Consider the following 21,695-nt stretch of genomic DNA (forward strand, 5'->3'; position numbering starts at 1 on the left):
TATGCCCTCATCGTCCATATGTCTATCCAATGACCATTTGAATGCCCTTAGTGTTGGCGAGTCCACTACTGTTGCAGGCAGGGCATTCCACGCCCTTACTACTCTCTGAGTAAAGTACCTACCTCTGACATCTGTCTTATATCTATCTCCCCTCAATTTAAAACTATGTCCCCTCGTGCTAGACATCACCATCCGAGGAAAAAGGCTCTCACTGTCCACCCTATCCAATCCTCTGATCATCTTGTATGCCTCAATTAAGTCACCTCTTCGCCTTCTTCTCTCTAACGAAAACAGCCTCAAGTCCCTCAGCCTTTCCTCATAAGATCTTCCCTCCATACCAGGCAACATTCTGGTAAATCTCCTCTGCACCCTTTCCAATGCTTCCACATCCTTCCTATAATGCGGCAACCAGAATTGCACGCAATACCAGAGTTTTGTACAGCTGCAACATGACCTCATGGCTCCGAAACTCAATCCCTCTACCAATAAAAGCTAACACACCATACGCCTTCTTAACAACCCTCTCAACCTGGGTGGCAACTTTCAGGGATCTATGTACATGGACACCGAGATCTCTCTGCTCATCCACACTGCCAAGAATCTTACCATTAGCCCAGTACTCTGTCTTCCTGTTATTCCTTCCAAAATGAATAACCTCACACTTTTCTGCATTAAACTCGATTTGCCACCTCTCAGCCCAGCGCTGCAGCTTATCTATGTCCCTCTGTAACTTGTAACATCCGTCCGCACTGTCAACAATTCCACCGACTTTAAATCTACAAATTTACTCACCCATCCTTCTACTCCCTCCTCCAGGTCATTTATAAAAATGACAAACCGCAGTGGCCCCAAAACAGATCCTTGTGGTACACTAGTAACTGGACTCCAGTCTGAACATTTCCCATCAACCACCACCCTTTGTCTTCTTCCAGCTAGTCAATTTCTGATCCAAACTGCTAAATCACCCTGAATCCCATGCCTCTGTATTTTCTACAGTAGCCTATGGTGGGGAACCTTATCAAACGCTTTACTGAAATCCATATACACCACATCAACTGCTTTACCCTCATCCACCTGTTTAGTCACCTTCTCAAAGAACTCAATAAGGTTTGTGAGGCACGACCTACCCTTCACAAAACCGTGTTGACTATCTCTAATCAAATCATTCCTTTCCAGGTGATTATACATCCTATCTCTTATGAACCTTTTCCAAGATTTTGCCCACAACAGAAGTAAGGCTCACTGATCTATAGTTACCGGGGTTGTCTCTACTCCCCTTCTTGAACAAAGGGACAACATTTGCTGTCCTACAGTCTTCTGGCACTATTCCTGTAGACAAAGATGACTTAAAGATCAAAGCCAAAGGCTCAGCAATCTTCTCCCCAGCTTCCCAGAGAATCCTAGGATAAATCCCATCCGGCCCATGGGACGTATCTATTTTCACACTTTCCAGAATTGATAACACCTCCTCCTTATGACCCTCAACCCTTCTAGTCTAGTAGCCTGAATCTCAGTATTCTCCTCGACAACATTGTCTTTTTCCTGTGTGAACACTGACGAAAAATATTCATTTAGCACCTCTCCTATCTCCTCGGACTCCAACCACAACTTCCCACTACTGTCCTTGACTGGCCCTACTCTTACCCTAGTCATTCATTTATTCCTGACATATCTATAGAAAGCATTAGGGTTATCCTTGATCCTACCTGCCAAAGAATTCTCATGTCCCCTCCTGGCTCTTCTTAGCTCTCTCTTTAGGTCCTTCCTAGCTAACTAGTAACTCTCGAGCGCCCTAACTGAACCTTCATGTCTCATCTTTACATAAGCCTCCTTCCTCTTGACAAGTGTTTTGACTGCTTTAGTAAACCATGGTTCCCTTGCTTGACCACTTCCTCCCTGCCTGACAGGTACATACTTATCAAAACACGCAGTAGCTGTTCCTTGAACAAGCTCCACATTTCCATTGTGCCCATCCCCTGCAGTTTTCCTCTCCATCCGATGCATTCTAAGTCTTGTCTCATCGCATCATAATTGCCTTTCCCCCAGATATAACTCTTGCCCTGCGGTATATACCTATCCCTTTCCATCACTAAAGTAAACGTAAGCGAATTGTGGTCACTATCACCAACGTGCTCACCTCCTCCAAATCTAACACCTGTCCTGGTTCATTACCCAGTACCAAATCCAATATGGCCTCGCCTCTCGTTGGCCTATCTACATACTGTGTCAGGAAGCCCTCCTGCACACATTGGACAAAAACGCACCCATCTAAAGTACTCGAACTATAGCGTTTCCAGTCAATATTTGGAAAGTTAAAGTCCCCCATAACAACTACCCTGTTGCTTTCGCTCCTATCCAGAATCATCTTTGCAATCCTGTCCTCTACATCTCTGGAACTTTTTGGAGGCCTATAGAAAACCCCTAACAGGGTGACCTTTCCTGTTTCTAACCTCAGCCCAGACAACCTCAGTAGACGATTCCTCATCAAACGTCCTTTCTGCCACTGTAATACTGTCCTTGACTAACAATGCCACCCCTCCCCCTCTTTTAACACCTTCCCTGCGCTTACTGAAATATCTAAACCCCGGCACCTGCAACAACCATTCCTGTCCCTGCTCTATCCATGTCTCCGAAATGGCCACAACATCGAAGTCCCAGGTACCAACCCAAGTTCACCCACCTTATTCCGGATGCTCCTTGCATTGAAGACGACACACTTTAAACCACCTTCCTGCCTGCCGGTACACTCCTGCAACTTTGAAACCTTACTCATGACCTCACTACTCTCAACCTCCTGTATACTGGAGCTACAATTCAGGTTCCCAAGCCCCTGCTGAACTAGTTTAAACCCTCCCGAAGAGCATTAGCAAATTTCACCTGCGTGAGGAAAGATTGGACGGACTGGGCTTGTACCCACTGGAGTTTAAAAGAGTGAGGGGAGTCATGACTGAATATGTAAGACCCTGAACGGTCTTGACAAGGTGGATGCCGAAAGAATGTTTCCTCTTGTGAGTGAGTCCAAAACTAGGGGACACTGTTTGAAAATTAGGGGGCACCCTTTTAGGACAGAAAGGAGATTTTCTTCTCTCAGAGGGTTGTTTGACTTTGGAACTCTGCTTCAAAAGGCATTGGAGATGGGGGTCATTGAATATTTCTAAGGCGGAGGTAGACAGATTCTCATTAGGCAAGGGAATCAAAGGTTATCGGGGTAGATGGGAATGTGGAATTCGAAACACAGAGATCGGTCATGATCTTACTGAATGGTGGAGCATGTTTAATAGCCCACTTCTGCTCCGATTTCAAATATTCATATGAATTGGAGAGGAATCCATTGTTATGGGGAAGAGGCAGGCAAATGAAGATGAGGCTGAAGTGATCAATCATAACCTTATTGAATGCAGAGCAGTTGAGGGGCTGTATGGCCCACTGAACAACTTATATTATGTAATGCCTTTTACACAATAAAACCAAGGTGCTTCATAGCAGCATTATTAAACATCTGTCACTGAAGCATATAACTAGAAATTAGGTAAAATGCTTGGTCCAAGAGCTAGTTTTAAGAAGTATCCTAAAAGAGGAATGCAAGGTGGAGAGATAATTCCAGAGCTTGGGACCTAGACAATGGAAGACACGGTCACCAAGGGTGGGACAATTATGCTTGGAAATGCACAAGAGGCCAAAGGTAGAGTGTACAGATGTCCCAAGAGTTGCGGGGTTGGAGATTACAGATTTGGGGGAGGGGGAGATCATGGAGGAATTCGGAAAGCATTGATGACAATTTTAAAATCAAGATACTGCTCGACTGGAAGCTAACGTAGATCAGCAAACAAAGGAGTGATGAGGAAACAGGGCTTGTTGTGAGTTAAGGATGACTACAAGCTTATGGAGGGTAGAACGTGGGAGACTAGCTATAAGTGCATCGGATAAGTCGAGCCTACCCCTATTGTTGCTCTTGTTATATGATTTTTAATGGGCAAGAAATTCAGTTATGGACTGCACTGAATGATTTCTCACTCAATATGCTACTTCAATACAATTGTGATCACAATTCTGTTAAGAGTAAAATATGTAGCATCCTTGGTTTAATAAGCAACAGCTGGGTGTCAGAAGGAAAAAGAAGCTTGTTTAGTGCAACATCCAAATTATTTTGGAAGGATATGATTCCATGTCTTCTAAAATGGACTGAAAAATTATTTCATAATAAACATGATCTCTTCTACCAAGAGAATGGTCATTTAATAATGAATCTTGATACTTGCAGTTGAGCTGCATGTTGTAAAAAATAAGACAAATTGGTCTTTAAAAGTTTGTATAGCATTTACAATGAAGATTAATTTAACTGAATGGTTAATCATTCAATGGTCCTCTTGGAATGCTCTATTGCATTTTGTTTGTGCTTATACGTCCACACAGAACTTCCTGTTGTTTTGCAACAGTCCCTAGTCCAAATGAATAATATTTACCAATCATAATACAAATTTCCTAACATGACCACAAACCCCACCATATGAAACTATTAGGAGGTTATTTACTATAAACCCATCAAGATGACTGCCTTATAACTCAGCAGATATAAATGATCCCATGACACTTGTTTGAAGAAAAACAGATGAGTTCTTCCCACAGTCCTGATTAATGTTATTTCTCAACCAACATCACCAAACAGATCTCATTGCATTTCGTAAGATCATTCAAATTGGCTGTTTCCATTTTCTACTTCATTGGCTGTGAAGCAATTTGGGAGATCCTATGGTCATAAAAGATACTATCTAAATAGTGATTTATCTAAATAAACACCATCTAATTTGGGCAGCACGGTATCACAAGTAGATAGCACTGTGGCTTCACAGCAACAGGGTCCCAGGTTTGATTCCCCGCTGGGTCACTGTCTGCATGTGCTCCCCGTGTCTGCGTGGGTTTCCTCCGGGTGCTCCGGTTTCCTCCCACAGTCCAAAGACGTGCAGGAAAAGTGGATTGGCCATGATAAATTGCCCTTAGTCACTAAAAAGGTTAGGAGGGGTTATTGGGTTACAGGGATAGGGTGGAAGTGAGAGTTTACGTGGGTCAGTGCAGTCTCGATGGGCCGAATGGCCTCCTTCTGCACTGTATGGTCTATGTTCTAAATGCAACCTCTTTCAGTTTGTCACAGTCATCTTGTTCACCTTGGCAAGCTAAAATTGATCAAGATATCAACCTGTCAAAATTCTTCCATTGTTACGATGCACAATTGTCAATATAGATGAAGCCAACGTCTGAATGTTATAGAGCTGTTTCATCTACATATCCATATAGTACGCAAGCTAGCAAAGTGGGATAAAAACAGAAAATGATAGAACGACTCAATAGAGGGACCATTTGCCAGGGGGAGTGGGAATAGTAAATAATAATTGAAAAGATCTACCGGTATAAGTGAAAATGGCAGAATCATCTGCCCTCAGAAAAAATGGGGTCAGAGGTTAGGATTCAAAATTGCTGAACTTATTGATGAGCCCGGAAGATTGCAAAGTGCCTAATAGAATGATGAGATGTTGTTCTTCGAACTTTGGTTAAGTTTCATTGAAACAGTGCAGGAGGCAGAGGGGTCAGAGTGTGATTGCAAATTCTAATTTCCACCCTGCCTATGGTCCATCTCCGATTATTCGCTTCCTCACTTCAACTTGTCTCCATTCCGGGACATAGACAATCAACGAGAATAGTAATCCAACAAAGGCCCGCTAACCCCAAGTTACTTCCACTACCCTTCCTCCTACTGCACAATCTGCAAAGACTCAATTCCATTCTCCCAGTCTCTCCATCAAGCTGTACTGGCAATAACACCTTCCATACCTGTGCTTCCACTATTTTTAAAAAATTTGTTTCCGGGATGTGGGCGTCGCTGGTTAGGCCAGCATTTGCTTCAGAAGCTGTGGTGAGTTGCCTTCTTGAACCACTCCATCGAGGATTCTCCTCCACTGTGATTAGGGTAGTTCCATTTCTTGCACTTCTGCTTTCCCTTCTTCCCATCCCTTCCATAACCATGATAAGGTTCCTTTTCACTTCACCTCCCAACCCATCAGACTTCGCATTCAATGGACCATCCTCCACCATTTGCACCACCTCCAGCATGATGCCGCAACCAAACATGCCTTTCCTGTCAAAGGGATCAGTCCCTCTGTGATACCCTGATCCACTCCTATCACATCTAAAATTTCCTCTCCCTAGCTTTCCTTCCCGTGGGAGTACAGGAAATGCTACACCTGCTCTTTTGCATCCTCCCTCCATCAAGTGTCCCCAAACACTCCTCCCCGGTGAAACTGTGATTTGCTTGTACTTCTCTCAATTTAGTATGCAGTACTGCCATTCATACTGCAGTCTTCTCTACATTGGAGTGACTGCATTGGAGAACACCTCCATTCAGTCTGCAAGCATAGCCGTGAGCTTTTGGTTGCCTGTCAATTTAATTCTTCACCTCACTCCCAACTTTAAACTCTAACCACAGCCTGCCAATTAACCACTTTACTCAATACCGAGTTCAACAATTTCAGATTATCATTATCATAGAATTTACAGTGCAGGAGGCCATTCGGCCCATCGAGTCTGCACCGGCTCTTGGAAAGAGCACCCTACCCAAGATCAACACCTCCACCCTATCCCCATAACCCAGTAACCCCACCCAACACTAAGGGCAATTTTGGACACTAAGGGCAATTTATCACGGCCAATCCAACTAACCTGCACATCTTTGGACTGTGGGAGGAAACAGGAGCACCCGGAGGAAACCCACGCACACACGGGGAGGATGTGCAGACTCCGCACAGACAGTGACCCAAGCCGGAATCGAACCTGGGACCCTGGAGCTGTGAAGCAATTGTGCTATCCACAATGCTACTGTGCTGCCCTAACCTCTGCTCCTTTTTTTCAGATGCCAGCTATTGATGACTATTTCCATTTACACTTCTTTCTTTACTTGTTCCATTAGTCTCCTTTTGCTTTGGATTATCATTTAATCTCTCCCACCTTCCAACCTATAACAGACCCTCGATGATATTCTCCCCCCTTTTTTCTGCCTCTGTATTTGCTTAAAATCTGTTACATCTCTAACTTTTTCCAGTTCTGTAAAAAGGTAATTAACCTGAAATGCCAACTTTGTTTCTCTCTCCACAGATACTGCCTGACATGCTGAGAATTTCTGACATTTTCTATTCTTTAAGATTTCTAGCACTTGTAGTATTTTGCTTCTCATTAGAAAAATGCCAATTGCTTTTGAATCCAGATATCTGTGTGTGCAATGTTCTAACTGCCTCATAAAGCTATTAAAACATTGAGAGCAAATGCAAAAAGAGCCGACAGGAATGCATGTGCCTCAGAGTTCAAAATACCACACAAGGCATAAACTAGTTTTATTGACCTACATTTTTTATGCATTGTCAAAATTTTGGATTCACACTGGTTACATATAAAATCATGAGCTATCGGGTAGATGAAATTATAATTACCCTTAATGGTCTAATAATAAAGCCACTGCAGTTATATAGGAACATGGAGGTTAAAAAGTGAAAGAAATGACAAGAATGCCCATTCTCTTTTCTTAATGGCCAAATTAAATTGCAGAACATTGCAGCTTTGAAAAGTGGAAAGTGTGTGTCAGGTCATTAATTATGATGAAAAGGAGACATTTTCCCAGTTTTCACTCAAAGGAATCACAGCCCAACAATTTACTCAAATTACAAGGTCCTATGTGGCAAATCTGATTTGTATTGAAAGCGCTGTCAAAAATTAGATTAATCACTGCAGTATTAACATACTCCCATTCAACTCTCATACAATGTTTCAGCGCTAGAAAATAGTGCAGTTACCGGTGTCTTTTACTCAACCGTCCTCGAATGCACAGCACACCAACGACATCAGCATCCAGCTGCAGAACTTCAAACTTCAGATTATCGCCCACAGTTACAGCAAAATCTGGCCATGTTCCATTTGCCTGCTGTGGCTTGGGTATTGAAGCATTAAAACACCCATGTACCAGACAACCAAGATGACTTGGAGCAATTTTATTCACAATACCCTGAAAAAGTTCAATACACAAAGTGATTAACCTATTGTCGTCATGCATTTAAAAGCATTGTAGAAAAAGAAAAATATCAACTTCTGATTTGATGTTGCTTTTTAAAAGGCACGGACGCTCACTGTATAATTAACAGTCTGATAGTGCTTGTGAAAGCCTATGGCCCAGATTACCCTGTCCTGTTGCGCGGCGGGCCTTGGCACCGCATATAAGCAGCGCCGCATGACGTGGCCGGCACCGCGTAAATGACGGCATACGCACATGCGTGGGTTCGCCGGCGCCAACGCGCGCATGCGCGGTTGCCGTCCTCCCCGAGTCCGCCCCGCAAGATGTCGGATGGATCTTGCAGGGCAGCAGAGGAAAGGAGGTCCTCCTTCAGAGGCCGGCCCGCTGATCGGTGGGCACCGATCACGGGCCAGACCCCATTTGAGGCCCCCCCCGGCGCAGGACCCCCCCCCCCCACATGCTGCCCCCCCAGCGTTCCCACGCTGTTCCTGCCGGCAGCGACGAGGTGTGGACGGCGCCGGCGGGAACCCGTCGTATTGGGCAAGTCGCTCGGCCCATCCGGGCTGGAGAATCGCCGTTCGCCCGCTGCAAATGGCAGGCGCCGATTCTCCCAGCGGCTAGCCGTGATTCTCGCCGCGCCACTTTGGGGGTGGGGGGGGGGGGAAAACGCGTGCGGGCGCTCCGGCGATTCTCCCACCCGGCGTGTGTATGTGTGTGTGTGTGGGGGGGGATTCCGCCTATATCTACAGCGGAGCAAATAATTTTGTTTAAGTTAAGACAAGCACATTTATATCTACAAACTGAATAAAATGCCAAGAACCAGTGTTGGATGAGCCTGAATTTTCTGAAGTTAAAAATTGGAAAGACCAAAGATGTCATCTTCAGCCCCATTACAAATTCTGTACCCTCACGTGCGATTCCATCCCCTCACCCCAGTAACTGTCTGTGTGAAGAAAACCCATCAACAATCTTTGCATCCTTTTCAACCCCATGCTTCTGAGCCTATGTAATTGCCAGCACAAACAACAACCAGTTGCATTTCCATAACATTGCTAGCCTCCCCATCTGTCTCAGTCCTTCTGCAGCTGAAACCATTCTTATTTTTGTCATTTCTAGATTTGACTACACCAATCATATGAAATCTGTATTCCCTCAAAAGTACCATTTTCACTTTGAGTGAAGATCCTGAACTGAAAAATCAACAAGCCATGAGAACAATACACATGATACAATCCTGCTTTTTCTAAACAAACAAATTCTCTTCTACTCCACCCTAATCTGGAATTACTTCTCTCCACCTTTTTAAAAACCTTTTCATTCCCAAACTAGAAAGGAAAGCGGCAAATTTATTTCCACTTGCACTCTTCAACAAGACTTGAGGAATTAATGAGAAAAACACAGTATTTGCCTCAAACTTCGGTTTCCTTCGCTGTATAAGCTATTGGACTATTTACAAGTCAAAATGCACTCGGAAATCCTCTCCCCGTTTCAGAATCATGGTACATGAATACGCTGATCCACCAAACTGCAATCAACAAAATATTACAATGCGCGTTTAATCAATGAGCGAGGCCCATTTGTCAGTCACTATTTGAAATGTACCAGCTGCATGGTTATCCATTCTTCACAATGACTTCATCCTTCAATTTGACCACTAGGAATTAAAAATGGTTGTCCCACGTTCGATCTGTAGGTGGTTAAGCAGAATAACCAGGATTTCATTCTTGTATTATCTGATCCCAATAGGTTTAATTCCACAAATTATATTGCTTTACTCAGTATAGGATGAAGCTGTGCTCAAGCACCCTAAGTCTGCAATCCTTCCAACAACCTTGTCTACTTACTTGTTTTCCTACACTTGTCTGACATGCCAACATAGCTCCTTGTCCAACACCGGTTTAGTATTAACTAATTTTGGTGAGTCTACCGTAAAACCTATTTTCTTGCCAATATCTAGCCTTGCTCAAGTCTAAAATTTCAAGTGCTGCTCTGAAGAAACTCCAATATTAAATCAGTTGTTTTAGACTCCAAACCATTTTGGCCCTCTGCTTTCTAACTGTGTGCAATTTATTTCCTTCTTTCCCCTCCCCAATGAAACTTAAAACTTACCACCAGCTTCTGTCCCGTTTTAGGCCTGAAGATAACAAAGTCTGCTTCAATGTTGAGATGTATATATCCTTGGTCGTCGTAGATGTCGCCTAATTCACCAATTAATCTGAATTTATCGAAAGCAATTGGGACACCCTGCAGACTAACAAATATGTAAAGAGATTATACAATCATTCCAACAGAACTTGTTAGGTAAAAACTTAATACACAATAACTGCATTGAGTGTTTGGAAACTAATTTGTAAAAAATGCAATTTAAATTCCAATCTGAAAAACAGGTGCTTTATCCAAATGGAAATGGCTGGAAGTATTTTTTTTCCTTAGTACTACAATAAATCATAAAGAAATAAATGAAGGTTCAGCAGACCATGGTGGATTCTAAAGGGTAAACTATTTACTTCCAACAATTACAAAATGCTCAGCAGAGACTGAAATTGCAATTGTGAAATGCTAGTTAGATGATTCCTTGGCTCAAAGTGATGTTTTCTCTCAGTTTACCCAAGAGAATTAGTTTCATTAGTTTTGGCCAAAACATCAAACTCAACTTCTGGAACAAAGGTTCAGCATTGATGAAGTCTGTGGAAGTAACCACAGGTCAGAATGTTGTGTCCAATTCAGTGGTGGGTTTCCAGAAAGAGAATGTTTTTTCCATCCCTCCTGGGAGCGAAGTACTGATTCCCAGGCCTGGCATCAGTAGGCTTATGTTACTTCACCCAAATGACCACTTGTCATGAGGTGAGACAAAGAACAGATACATGACATAACAGGCTGACCTGTCTCCTATGTACATTCAGCATTTTTCCTCTCCTGATTACAAGCATTGGGCCAGCTGTAACAATCCTCCTGTTTGTTGCTGAAAGCTGTTAACTCAATAGACTGGAAATCACACCTGAATCTTCTGTATGATATAGGTTGATACTAAACTGGGTGGTTCCATTATTTACTAAGCCACGTCTAATTAAAAGTTGATGCGAATTATACAGTGAGCAATAGAATCATAGGTTTCCTTACAGGCAATCATTTCATTAAGGGTTCCAGATGAGATCAGAAACCGCAAAATGGTAACTCGTGATCTTGAATAATTATCTGAACCCAAGATAAAATTACTGCCTTTTAATTAACTTCATAATTCTAATTATAACATATGCAGCACAGATCGTGTAGGCAATTTAATGGCACATTGGGTTTCTTCCCAGCTGGAAATATCCATGTGATGTCTGCACCAAAAGGAAATCAAAATGTGAATCATTCCTTATTTTTCCAACTGGAAAATCAACAGTTGATTTCCAAAATGTTACAGAAAGAAGGAGGTACTATTTATAATGTTCCTTCAGGCAAGCCAGCAGCACGGTTCAATTCCCGTAACAGCCTCCCCAAACAGGCGCCGGAATGTGGCAACTAGGGGCTTTTCACAGTAACTTCATTGAAGCCTACTAGTGACAATAAGCGATTTTCATTTCATTTCAATGATCTCAAGATGTTTTAGGGCCCTTCAGTCAGTGAAGCATTTTTGAATTGGAGCCACTGTTATAATGCAGGCAATGCATCAGCGAATTTGCACAAGGTCCCGCGATTAGCAAGGAGATGGATGACCAGGTAATCTGTTTTAGTGATACTGGCTATGGGATAAATGTTGCTTTCTTCAAACATTAGATATGATAGCCAGGACTTTTTTGAAAACAGCTTATGTTAGGCTTGTACCTCCCTCAATACTGTGGCAGTCTAAGTTAAATTAAGCACTGAAATCTCTAGAATGGGGCTTGGATCCAAACCTTGCGATTCAGAGACCAAAGTGCTACTATTTAAGCAAAGCTGACAAAAAACAAAATATCACATTAAACACAATCTGCTTGGTTTTCACTCTTATTGGGCTACATCATCCGAATAACCTCAGTTGTGATATAGACATAATTCAGAAATCTGGCATATGCCTCCATACAATTGTTTTTCTGGATGTGAACATTGCTGGCCAGGCTAGTATTTTCTGCCTACCCACTTGCTCCTGAGAAGGTGATGGTATGCGGCCTTCTTGAATCTTTACCATTCATCTAGTGTAGATATTCTCAGTGCTGCTTGGAAGGGAGATCCATGTATTTGACAGTGATAATGAAGGAATAGTGATATAGTTCCAAGTTAAGATGCTGTATGGCTTGAAGGAGAACTTGCAGGTGGTGGTTTTCTTCTGTACTTGTTGCCCTTGTCCTTCTAGGTGGCAGAACACAAGGATATGGAAGGTATTGTCAAAGGAGGCTTAGCAAGTTATGGCAGTGCATCTTGCAGATGGGTACACAATACAGCCACTGTATATAGCGATGGAGGGAGTGAATGTTCAAGGTGATAAGAGGGGGTGCTGTTCAAACAGGCTGCTTTTTCTTGCATGGTGTCAACTTTTCTGAGTGTTGGTGGAGCTGCACTCATCCAGCTAAGTGTAGAGTATTGGTTAACAATCCTGTCTTGGCTAGTAGATGGTGGATAGGCTTTGGGGAATTATGGAATTTACAGTGCAGGAGGCCATTCGGCCCATCAGTCAGGAGGAAAGTTACTCGCTGCATCTAAACCCATAAACATCAATCTTGTATGGCCATCAATGCACTGACAATTGCTGCAAGAAAGGTTTACAACAAAAATAAAGACATATATACATTCTATTTATTTAATTTACAAATCTCAATAATTGGGCAGCACATTGGCGCAGTGGTTAGCACTGCTGCCTCACGGCACGGAGGATCCGGGTTCGATCCCAGTCCCGGGTCACTATCTGTGTGGAGTTTGCACATTCTCCCAGTGCCTGCTTAGGTCTCACCCCCACAACCCAAATGGATGTGCTGGGTAGGTGGATTGGCCATGCTAAATTGCCCTTTAATCGGAAAAATAAAGAATTGGGACACTAATTTTTTTTTTTAATTCTCAATAATTAGAAACTCACTCCAAGGCATCAATCTGGTCGAAGGGTAATGCAGATTTACAAAGTACAAGAATAGAAATTGCATAATTTTATGTTATTTAAGCATCATCAATGAAGAGCAATCTAATTACTCATTTAAGCCGATACTTCATTAGCCAAAATCCTATCAAGAAGCTAAGGATGGGTTCAGATGTTAGAACAATAGAACATTACAGCGCATTACACCCTATCTAATCCTCTGATCATCCTGTTTGCCTCCATTAAGTCACCACTTAACCTTCTTCTAACGAAAACAGCCTCAAGTCTCTCAGCCTTTCCTCATAAGATCTTCCCTCCATACCAGGCAACATCCTGGTAAATCTCCTCTGCTTCCACATCATTCCAACAATGCGGTGACCAGAACTGCACGCAATACTCCAAATGCGGCCGCACCAGAGTTTTGTACAGCTGCAACATGACCTCATGGCTCCGAAACTCAATCCCTCTGCCAATAAAAGCTAACACACTATACGCCTTCTTACTAACCCTATCAACCTGGGTGGCAACTTTCAGGGATCTATGTACATGGACACCGAGGTCTCTCTGCTCATCCACGCTACCAAGAATCTTACCATTAGCCCAGTACTCTGTCTTCCTGTTATTCCTTCCAAAATGAATCACCTCAAACTTTTCTGCAATAAATTCCATTTGCCACTTCTCAGCCCAGCTCTGCAGCTTATCAATGTCCCTCTGTAACCTGCAACATCCTTCCGCACTGTCTACAACTCCACTGACTTTAGTGTCATCCGCAAATGTACTCACCCATCCTTCTATGCCCTCCTCCAGGTCATTTATAAAAATAACAAACAGCAGTAGCCCCAAAACAGATCCTTGTGGTACACCACTAGTAATTGAACTGCAGGCTGAACATTTCCTATCAACCACCACCCTCTGTCTTCTTATAGCTAGCCAATTTCTGATCCGAACCGCTAAATCACCCTCAATCCCATGCCTCCGTATTTTCTGCAATAGCCTATCGTGGGAAACCTTATCAAATGCTTTTCTGAAATCCATATACACATGAACTGCTTTACCCTCGTCCACCTGTTTGGTCACCTTCTCAAAGAACTCAATAAGGTTTGTGAGGCATGACCTGGCCTTCACAAAACCGTGTTGACTCTCCCTAATCAAATTATTCCGTTCTATATGATTATAAATCCTATCTCTTATAATCCTGTCCAAGACTTTGCCCACAACAGAAGTAAGGCTCACTGGTCTATAGTTACCGGGGTTGTCTCTATTCCCCTTCTTGAACAAGGGGACATTTGCTATCCTACAATCTTTTGGCACTACTTCTGTCGACAATGACGACATAAAGATCAAAGCAAAAGGCTCTGCAATCTCCTCCCTAGCTTCCCAGAGAATCCTAGGATAAATCCCATCCAGCCCAGGGGACTTATCTACTTTCACACTTTCCAGAATTGCTAACACCTCCTCCTTATGAACCTCAATTCCGACTAGTCTAGTAGTCTGTATCACAGTATTCTCCTCGATAACAGTGGCTTTTTCCTGTGTGAATACTGATGAAAAATATTCATTTAGCACCTCTCCTCTCTCCTCGGACTTGACGCACAACTTCCCACTACTGTCCTTGACTGGCCCTACTCTTACCCTAGTCATTCTTTTATTCCTGACATACCTATAGAAAGCTTTAGGGTTTTCCTTGATCCTACCTGCCAAGGACTTCTCATGTCCCCTCTGGCTCTTCTTAGCTCTCTCTTTAGGTCCTTCCTGGCTAACTTGTAACTCTCGAGCGCCCTAACTGCACCTTTAGGTCTCATCTTTACATAAGCCTCCTTCTTCCTCTTGGCAAGTGATTCAACTACTTTCGTAAACCACGGTTCCCTCGCTCGACCACTTCCTCCCTGCCTGACAGGTACATACTTATCAAGGACACGCAGTAGCTGTTCCTTGAACAAGCTCCACATTTCCATTGTGCCCATCCCCTGCAGTTTCCTTCCCCATCCTATGCATCCTAAGTCTTGCCTAATCGCATCATAATTGCCTTTCCCCCAGATATAACTCTTGCCCTGCGGTATATATCTATCCCTTTCCATCACTAAAGTAAACGTAACCGGATTGTAGTCACTATCACCAAAGTGCTCACCTACCTCCAAATCTAACACCTGGCCTGGTTCATTACCCAGTACCAAATCCAAAATGGCCTCGCCTCTTGTTGGCCTATCTACATACTGTGTCAGGAAACCCTCCTGCACACATTGGACAAAAACTGGCCCATCTAAAGTACTCGAACTATAGAGTTTCCAGTCAATATTTGGAAAGTTAAAGTCCCCCATAACAACTACCCTGTTATTTTCGCTCCTATCCAGAATCATCTTTGCAATCCTTTCCTCTACATCTCTGGAACGTTTCGGAGGCCTATAGAAAACTCCCAACAGGGTGACCTCTCCTTTCCTGTTTCTAACCTCAGCCCATACTACCTCAGTAGACGAGTCCTCATCAAACATCCTTCCTGCCACCGTAATACTGTCCTTGACTAACAATGCCACACCTCACCCTTTTACCACCTTCCCTGAGCTTACTGAAACATCTAAACCCCGGAACCTGCAACAACCATTCCTGTCCCTGCTCTATCCATGTCTCCGAAATGGCCACAACATCGAAGTCCCAAGTACCAACCCATGCTGCAAGTTTACCCACCTTATTCCGGACGCTCCTGGCATTGAAGACACACTTCAAACCACCTACCTGCCTGCCGGTACACCCCTGCGACCATGAAACCTTACTCATGACCTCACTACTCTCAACCGCCTGTATACTGGAGCTACAATTCAGGTTCCCATCCCCCTGCTGAATTAGTTTAAACCCTCCAGAAGAGCATATGCAAATTTCCCCCCCAGGATATTGGTACCCCTCTGGTTCAGGTGTAGACCATCCCATTTGTAGAGGTCCCACTTACCCCAGAATGAGCACCAATTATCCAGGTATTTGAATCCCTCCCTCCTGCACCATCCCTGTAGCCACGTGGTCAACTGTTCTCTCCCCCTATTCCTCGTCTCGCTAGCACGAGGCAAGGGTAACAACTCAGAGATAATAACTCTGTTCTAGCTCTAAGATTCCACCCTAGCTCCCTGAATACCTGCCTTACATCCCCATCCCTACCTATGTCATTGGCGCCTATGTGGATCACGACTTGGGGCTACTCCCCCTCCCCGTTAAGGATCCCAAAAACACGATCCGAGACATCACGGACCCTGGCACCTGGGAGGCAACACACCAACCGCGAGTCTCTGTCATTCCCACAGAATCTTCTATCTGTCCCCCTAACTATGAAGTCTCCGATGACTAATGCTCTACTCCTCTCCCCCTTCCCTTCGGAGCAACAGGGACAAACTCTGTGCCAGAGATCTGTACCCCATGGCTTACGCCTGTTAAGTCCCCCCCACCCCCCCGCCAGTATCCAAATGGTATACTTGTTACTAAGGAGAACGACCACAGGGGATCCCTGTACTGACTGCTTCCTCCCAGCCCCTCTCACCGTCACCCATCTATCTCCATTCTTCGGAGTAACTACATCCCTGAAGTTTCTATCTATGACCACCTCTGCATCCCGAATGATCCGAAGTTCATCCAGCTCCAGTTCCCTAATGCGGTTTTTGAGGAGCTGGAGATGGGTGCACTTCCCACAGGTGAAATCAGCAAGGACACTGACAGTGTCCCTCACCTCAAACATTCTGCAGGAGGAACATTGCACTGCCTTCCCTGCCACCCCTCTAGATAACTTGCGGATAAAACAAGAAAAAGAAAGAGCTTTTTCTCCTGACACTGGTATTCTTGAGTTTGTCCTGATGAGTGCAAGCCTAAATGCTTCTACAAAATGGCCTGTAAATTCTGAGATTCCCATCGTTGAACTGGGGATGGTACCCCAAAGATGCGCTGGGGAATCCCTCTTGCAACTTCACTTGCAAGCATATTTGCTATGCAATTGCCCAGAAGTGTACATTTCTCCTGGGCAATTGCCCTGAGAACCATACAAATTTCGGATGGTCCCGACAGGGTGACGCAAAGTTACTCAGAAAAAGTTATAAAAATGAAAACTTCTTCTAACCTCTGGGTAACTGTCATAAAGACCCCGCCCAAACACGTGTTTCCAACCAGGCATCCAACCTCCCCAGGGGACTCCCACACAGGCTCCACTGCAGGCCTGACCCTCCCCTCCACCTTGAGGCCCGACCACCATCACCGACGTACAACCAGTTCCCCCTGATCCCCACCCACACACCCCTCCAAAAAACTTATCCACCTACCTTCTCCCTGGCCTATAATTTTCAATCAGACCATTAAACTCACCTGCCTTACAGCAGCTAGTGCCGTAAAGAAGTGGGCATCATCCTTCAATCCAACTCTGCTGGACTTCTGCGCTGCCTAGTTCTCGCCTAGCCTCGAACGGACGGTCATACAAGCCAGGCACAGTAGAAATTTTGCTAAGTAATCGGGCAGTCCAAGGAAGTTACGATCCAATATGTTTTTTCAGCAATACCGTACCTATTCATTTATGCTTCCATCTACACTGCTTACATCACCATTATCTTCATGTCATTGGCAAATGTTGGTTTTCCTATCCAAACATCCAAGCTATTATAATGTCGTTAAGAGTGAATAGTTGAGGCCCCAACACCCTACCAGTCAGCCAATTTTCCAACTCGGTTAATAATTTGCCTTCAATTCCACAAGCTTCAACTAGAGCTACCAGTCACTTAAGAGGGACTTCATCAAATCTATTCTAGAATATCATGACACTAATCAGTATGACACAGAGGTCATTCAGCCCATCAGACCATGCTGGCTCACTGCAGAGCATTCCAATCTATCCCGTTCCTCTACTCTATCCCCATAACCCTGCACGTTTATTTTTCCCTCTGACGAATGTGATATAAAATAGTTACTTTAGAGTTACTAGTTAATGTAATGTAGAAATAAGCCACTTTGATTCTTGCAGTTAGGGACAAAGGAATTTGAGACCGCATGGAAAAAGCAGGAAGAGGTGTGTCTATGAGAGTGATGCTTCATTGATAGGGGCCAGAGAAAGGGATTGGAAGTGAGCCAATCAGAATAGATCGAACAGGTCAGGAGGGACATAGGCTGACCTATGTCCGTCGAGTATGTGAAACTTGATACCATTTGAATTGATTTTGCAGAGATCCCTTTGTCTTTTAGTTCAGTCGTTTTCTGGAATGAAAGAGGCTGGATGTCTCTTACATTTCTGTAAGATGATTCAAGCTTGCAAGCTAAATAAATAACTTCTGTTTACGTGCGAATCCGTCTCAACTTTTATTGAGGCCAGACTGACAGGGAAAGAAATTTGGAGATCAACATTTGGTGCCGAAAACCGGGATTTCTCTGGGCGATCCTGATCCAACTGCGAAATCAGAATTAGACTGATTATGAACAGGAGGACGGGAACAAAGGGCCCTCAATGTAGAAATGGAAAACGACCATTCTTCTTATCGTCTTGTTCCCCTCTTCTTATCGTCTGATTAGTCTGGTCACTCGCGGTTGGCACAGAAAGACCGCCTCGACGAAATCACAGGTCAGTCTGGGGATTAGCACTTTAATTGATGGGATTTCATATTGTTGTTTCGGCTTGGGTTAGGGTTTTGGGCTGATGGGACTTTAAATAATAAAGGTTCAGTCTATTATCAGGGTTCAGAGGCTGATGTGACTTAAATAATAAAGGTTCAGTCTATTATCAGGGTTCAGAGGCTGATGTGACTTAAATAATAAAGGTTCAGTCTATTATCAGGGTTCAGAGGCTGATGTGACTTAAATAATAAAGGTTCAGTCTATTATCAGGGTTCAGAGGCTGATGTGACTTAATTAATGAAGGTTCAGTCCAGTATAACTGTTTTTAAATCTGAAGATGGTTCAACTCTATGTGTGAGTGTTTTAAATATATAGTTGATTAAGCTAAAATTGTCTCCTTGGACTGTAAAGTTCCGAGGTCTAGTTGAGATTGTGAGGTTGAAGCAGAAGTCTCTCAAAGGGTTAACAGCAGCAGGCGGAGTTGAAAACAGACAGTGCTTCTCACTCAGGCCTTGAGATAACAGCACCAGTCTGCAGTGTAATCGGATACCTTTCCTTTGAGTCAGTGAACACCAGCAAAGTTACGTTTTGAATTAATTAAAGGAAACCAGTGGGTTTCTCCACCTCTTTGATAAAAGTTATTATTTTCGAAAGCAATTGATTGAAATTGCCAGAATCTTAAATTTTACTTACTTGAAATAAGGTTTATCTCATTTTATCTGGAGATTAATAGAAACTTAAAGAAGATCATGGACACCATTTTAAAAAGTGTCAATCTGGAGATGATAATTGATTTTGCTAATACTTATGATAGTTGATTTTGCTAATACTTATGTGTATGTAACAGAAAAAAAACTTGTTAAAAGAAAAATTGTTAAGATAAAGAAATAATTAAGTTGTAAATGTTATACAAGTTTGTGTTAAGCAAATTGTAAATTTAGTTCTGAGTTGAGATCAGAGCTAAGCTTGCAAGTTGCAGTAATTCAATTTGAATTTTCAAACATTTTTAAGTTTTAAAAAAAAAAGAGAGCAAATAGAGAAAAGAAGGACACAGTTCTTGAATGCGTTGAATAGCACATTTCAAAGGCCCATAAATCTTTCTGTTATCTTAGACCTAAAACCTAGGAAGATTGACGAGCCATAGGAATGTCTGGGGCGTTTTAATGAAATCTACCGGGGGCAGTCAGGCGATTTGCTGTATCAAAATGGTCAGAATTCCCCTCAATACTGTGCTATGTTAATGCATTGCCTACCACCTTCTGTGGTTACTGCTGTGAAATGTAATAACATGAATTGGACAGAGAACGACCCTTCCCAGATGGCAAGGGCAGTCAGATTTTACTGGAAGGAGGGTATAGGCCAAGAAGGAGGCTCAGTTACAAAGGTTAAGACTGAGTATGTAATGAAAAAGGATGATCTGCGATCCCAACAAGCGGCAGAAATGGTAGTTTACCAGCAGGAGCTCCAATATAGTGACTTTGGGTGGGTGGATCAGCGAAGAGGAGGATGAGACAACAGTGCAAGATTTCTATCACCCCCCAGTGGTGGACGTTAGACATTGAACAGTCACTGCATCACGTTACCCTGGCCTATGACAGAACTGGACGAAACAGGGAGTTGGAGGACAAATACCGGCCATTACTTGAGACCGAATGGCCAGTCAAGGTTACAGCCACAGTCACGGGAAAAGAAGGTACAGCCGATTTTGTTACAATATCACCACATTTATGGCCACAGTCAGCTTCGGTAAGCCCTCATATTACACGTCAGGTCCATGACCAGTACCATGCCAGGGATATGGGGCGAATGGTCAGCATCTTACCGCAGCTCGTCAGAATAGGTATGAGATATACCTTTTGAACAATCCACGTCTGACATTTAAATACTGTACCACTATCAATCCAGCCTGTTTTCTTAGTGGTCCCCCTGTCCATGAAGACGCACCTGGCCACGACTGTTTAGCCTTGATTCAGGAAACTACCACAATAAGGGGCGATTTGAGTGACATTTCGTCAGAACAACCTGACATGATTATGTGTGGTCAAATATCCCACCGGGGTTTAGTTAATGACCTACTGCAGGCCCTCCTTCTGCCAGCGCAGATTTCCGTTATTAAATGCGCTGCCCACACGAATGGTACAACCCCAGTTGACGTTGGTAATGAACGAGCAGATTGTGCAGCGCGCACAGCCGCACAAATTCAGCAAGTGATGGTGCCTAAAATGTTAAGTCAGACTAAACGATCTACTATGAATGTGTCTGCTTCTGACAAGCCAATGCCAGACGTCATAAGGTTACAGGAGGACGCTCCTGAGAGTGATAAACAAATGTGGAAACGGTTAGGTTGTACATATGATTCTGTTTCCTCTTTATGGACCACGCCTGCACATCAGACTTGTATGTCTGATGTACTGGCTTTATGGGTCATCGAATGTGTACACTTTGCAACTCATTGTGGGGCTCGAGGGACTAGTGATTTGTTGCTGGACACTTGGTGGCACCCTAAAATGCAGGGGTTGGCCCAAAGTATCAGTAATCGGTGTTTGATTTGTCAGCAATATAACACCGGAAAAGGTATCCCTTGTGGGAAGGGGCAAACCCCGTTGCCCAGTGGTCCCTTTGAGACGCTCCAAATGGATTACATTGAGTTGGAAAGGTGTCAATGTTATAAATATGTTTTGGTCATTGTGGATGTGTTCAGCAGATGGGTTGAGGCGTATCCGACTATCTATAGTAAAGCTGTTACTGTGGTTAAAGTCTTGATGAGGGAAATCATTCCCCGGTACGGTATACCAGCTCAGTTAAGTTCTGATAATGGGCCTCATTTTATTGGACAAATTAACAAGGAGTTTTGCTCCCAGTTGGGCATACGCCAGCAGTTACACTGTGCTTACAGACCGCAGGCAGCCGGGGTGGTTGAGAGACACAATCAGACCCTCAAAACTAAATTGGCTAAATTAAGAGCAGACACGGGACTGACATGGCTTAAGTTGCTCCCCGTTGCCCTCTTCCAGCTGCGGGTTACACCTGCGGGACCAGCCCGGCTCT

At 43.6% G+C, this 21,695-nt stretch overlaps 1 protein-coding gene across 2 annotated transcripts in view; it reads right to left on the minus strand.

The window, feature by feature from the left end:
• polr1f (RNA polymerase I subunit F) overlaps positions 1–21,695 on the minus strand; it is a 47,053-nt gene that overhangs the window by 13,599 nt on the left and 11,759 nt on the right. The window contains exons 1-3 of one of the 2 annotated variants that reach the window (XM_072509187.1): positions 12,152–12,672; positions 10,160–10,301; positions 7,836–8,044 (exon numbers count right to left, since the gene is read on the minus strand). In XM_072509187.1, coding sequence (XP_072365288.1) covers positions 7,836–8,044; positions 10,160–10,301; positions 12,152–12,207 — 407 coding nt within the window. In that variant the 5' untranslated portion in view covers positions 12,208–12,672. Of the gene's footprint in view, positions 1–7,835; positions 8,045–10,159; positions 10,302–12,151; positions 12,673–21,695 lie in introns of those variants that run through there. The other variant, XM_072509186.1, reaches the window with a different exon arrangement.

This window comes from Scyliorhinus torazame, chromosome 6, assembly GCF_047496885.1.
Source record: "Scyliorhinus torazame isolate Kashiwa2021f chromosome 6, sScyTor2.1, whole genome shotgun sequence".
Taxonomy (NCBI): Eukaryota; Metazoa; Chordata; class Chondrichthyes; order Carcharhiniformes; family Scyliorhinidae; genus Scyliorhinus; species Scyliorhinus torazame.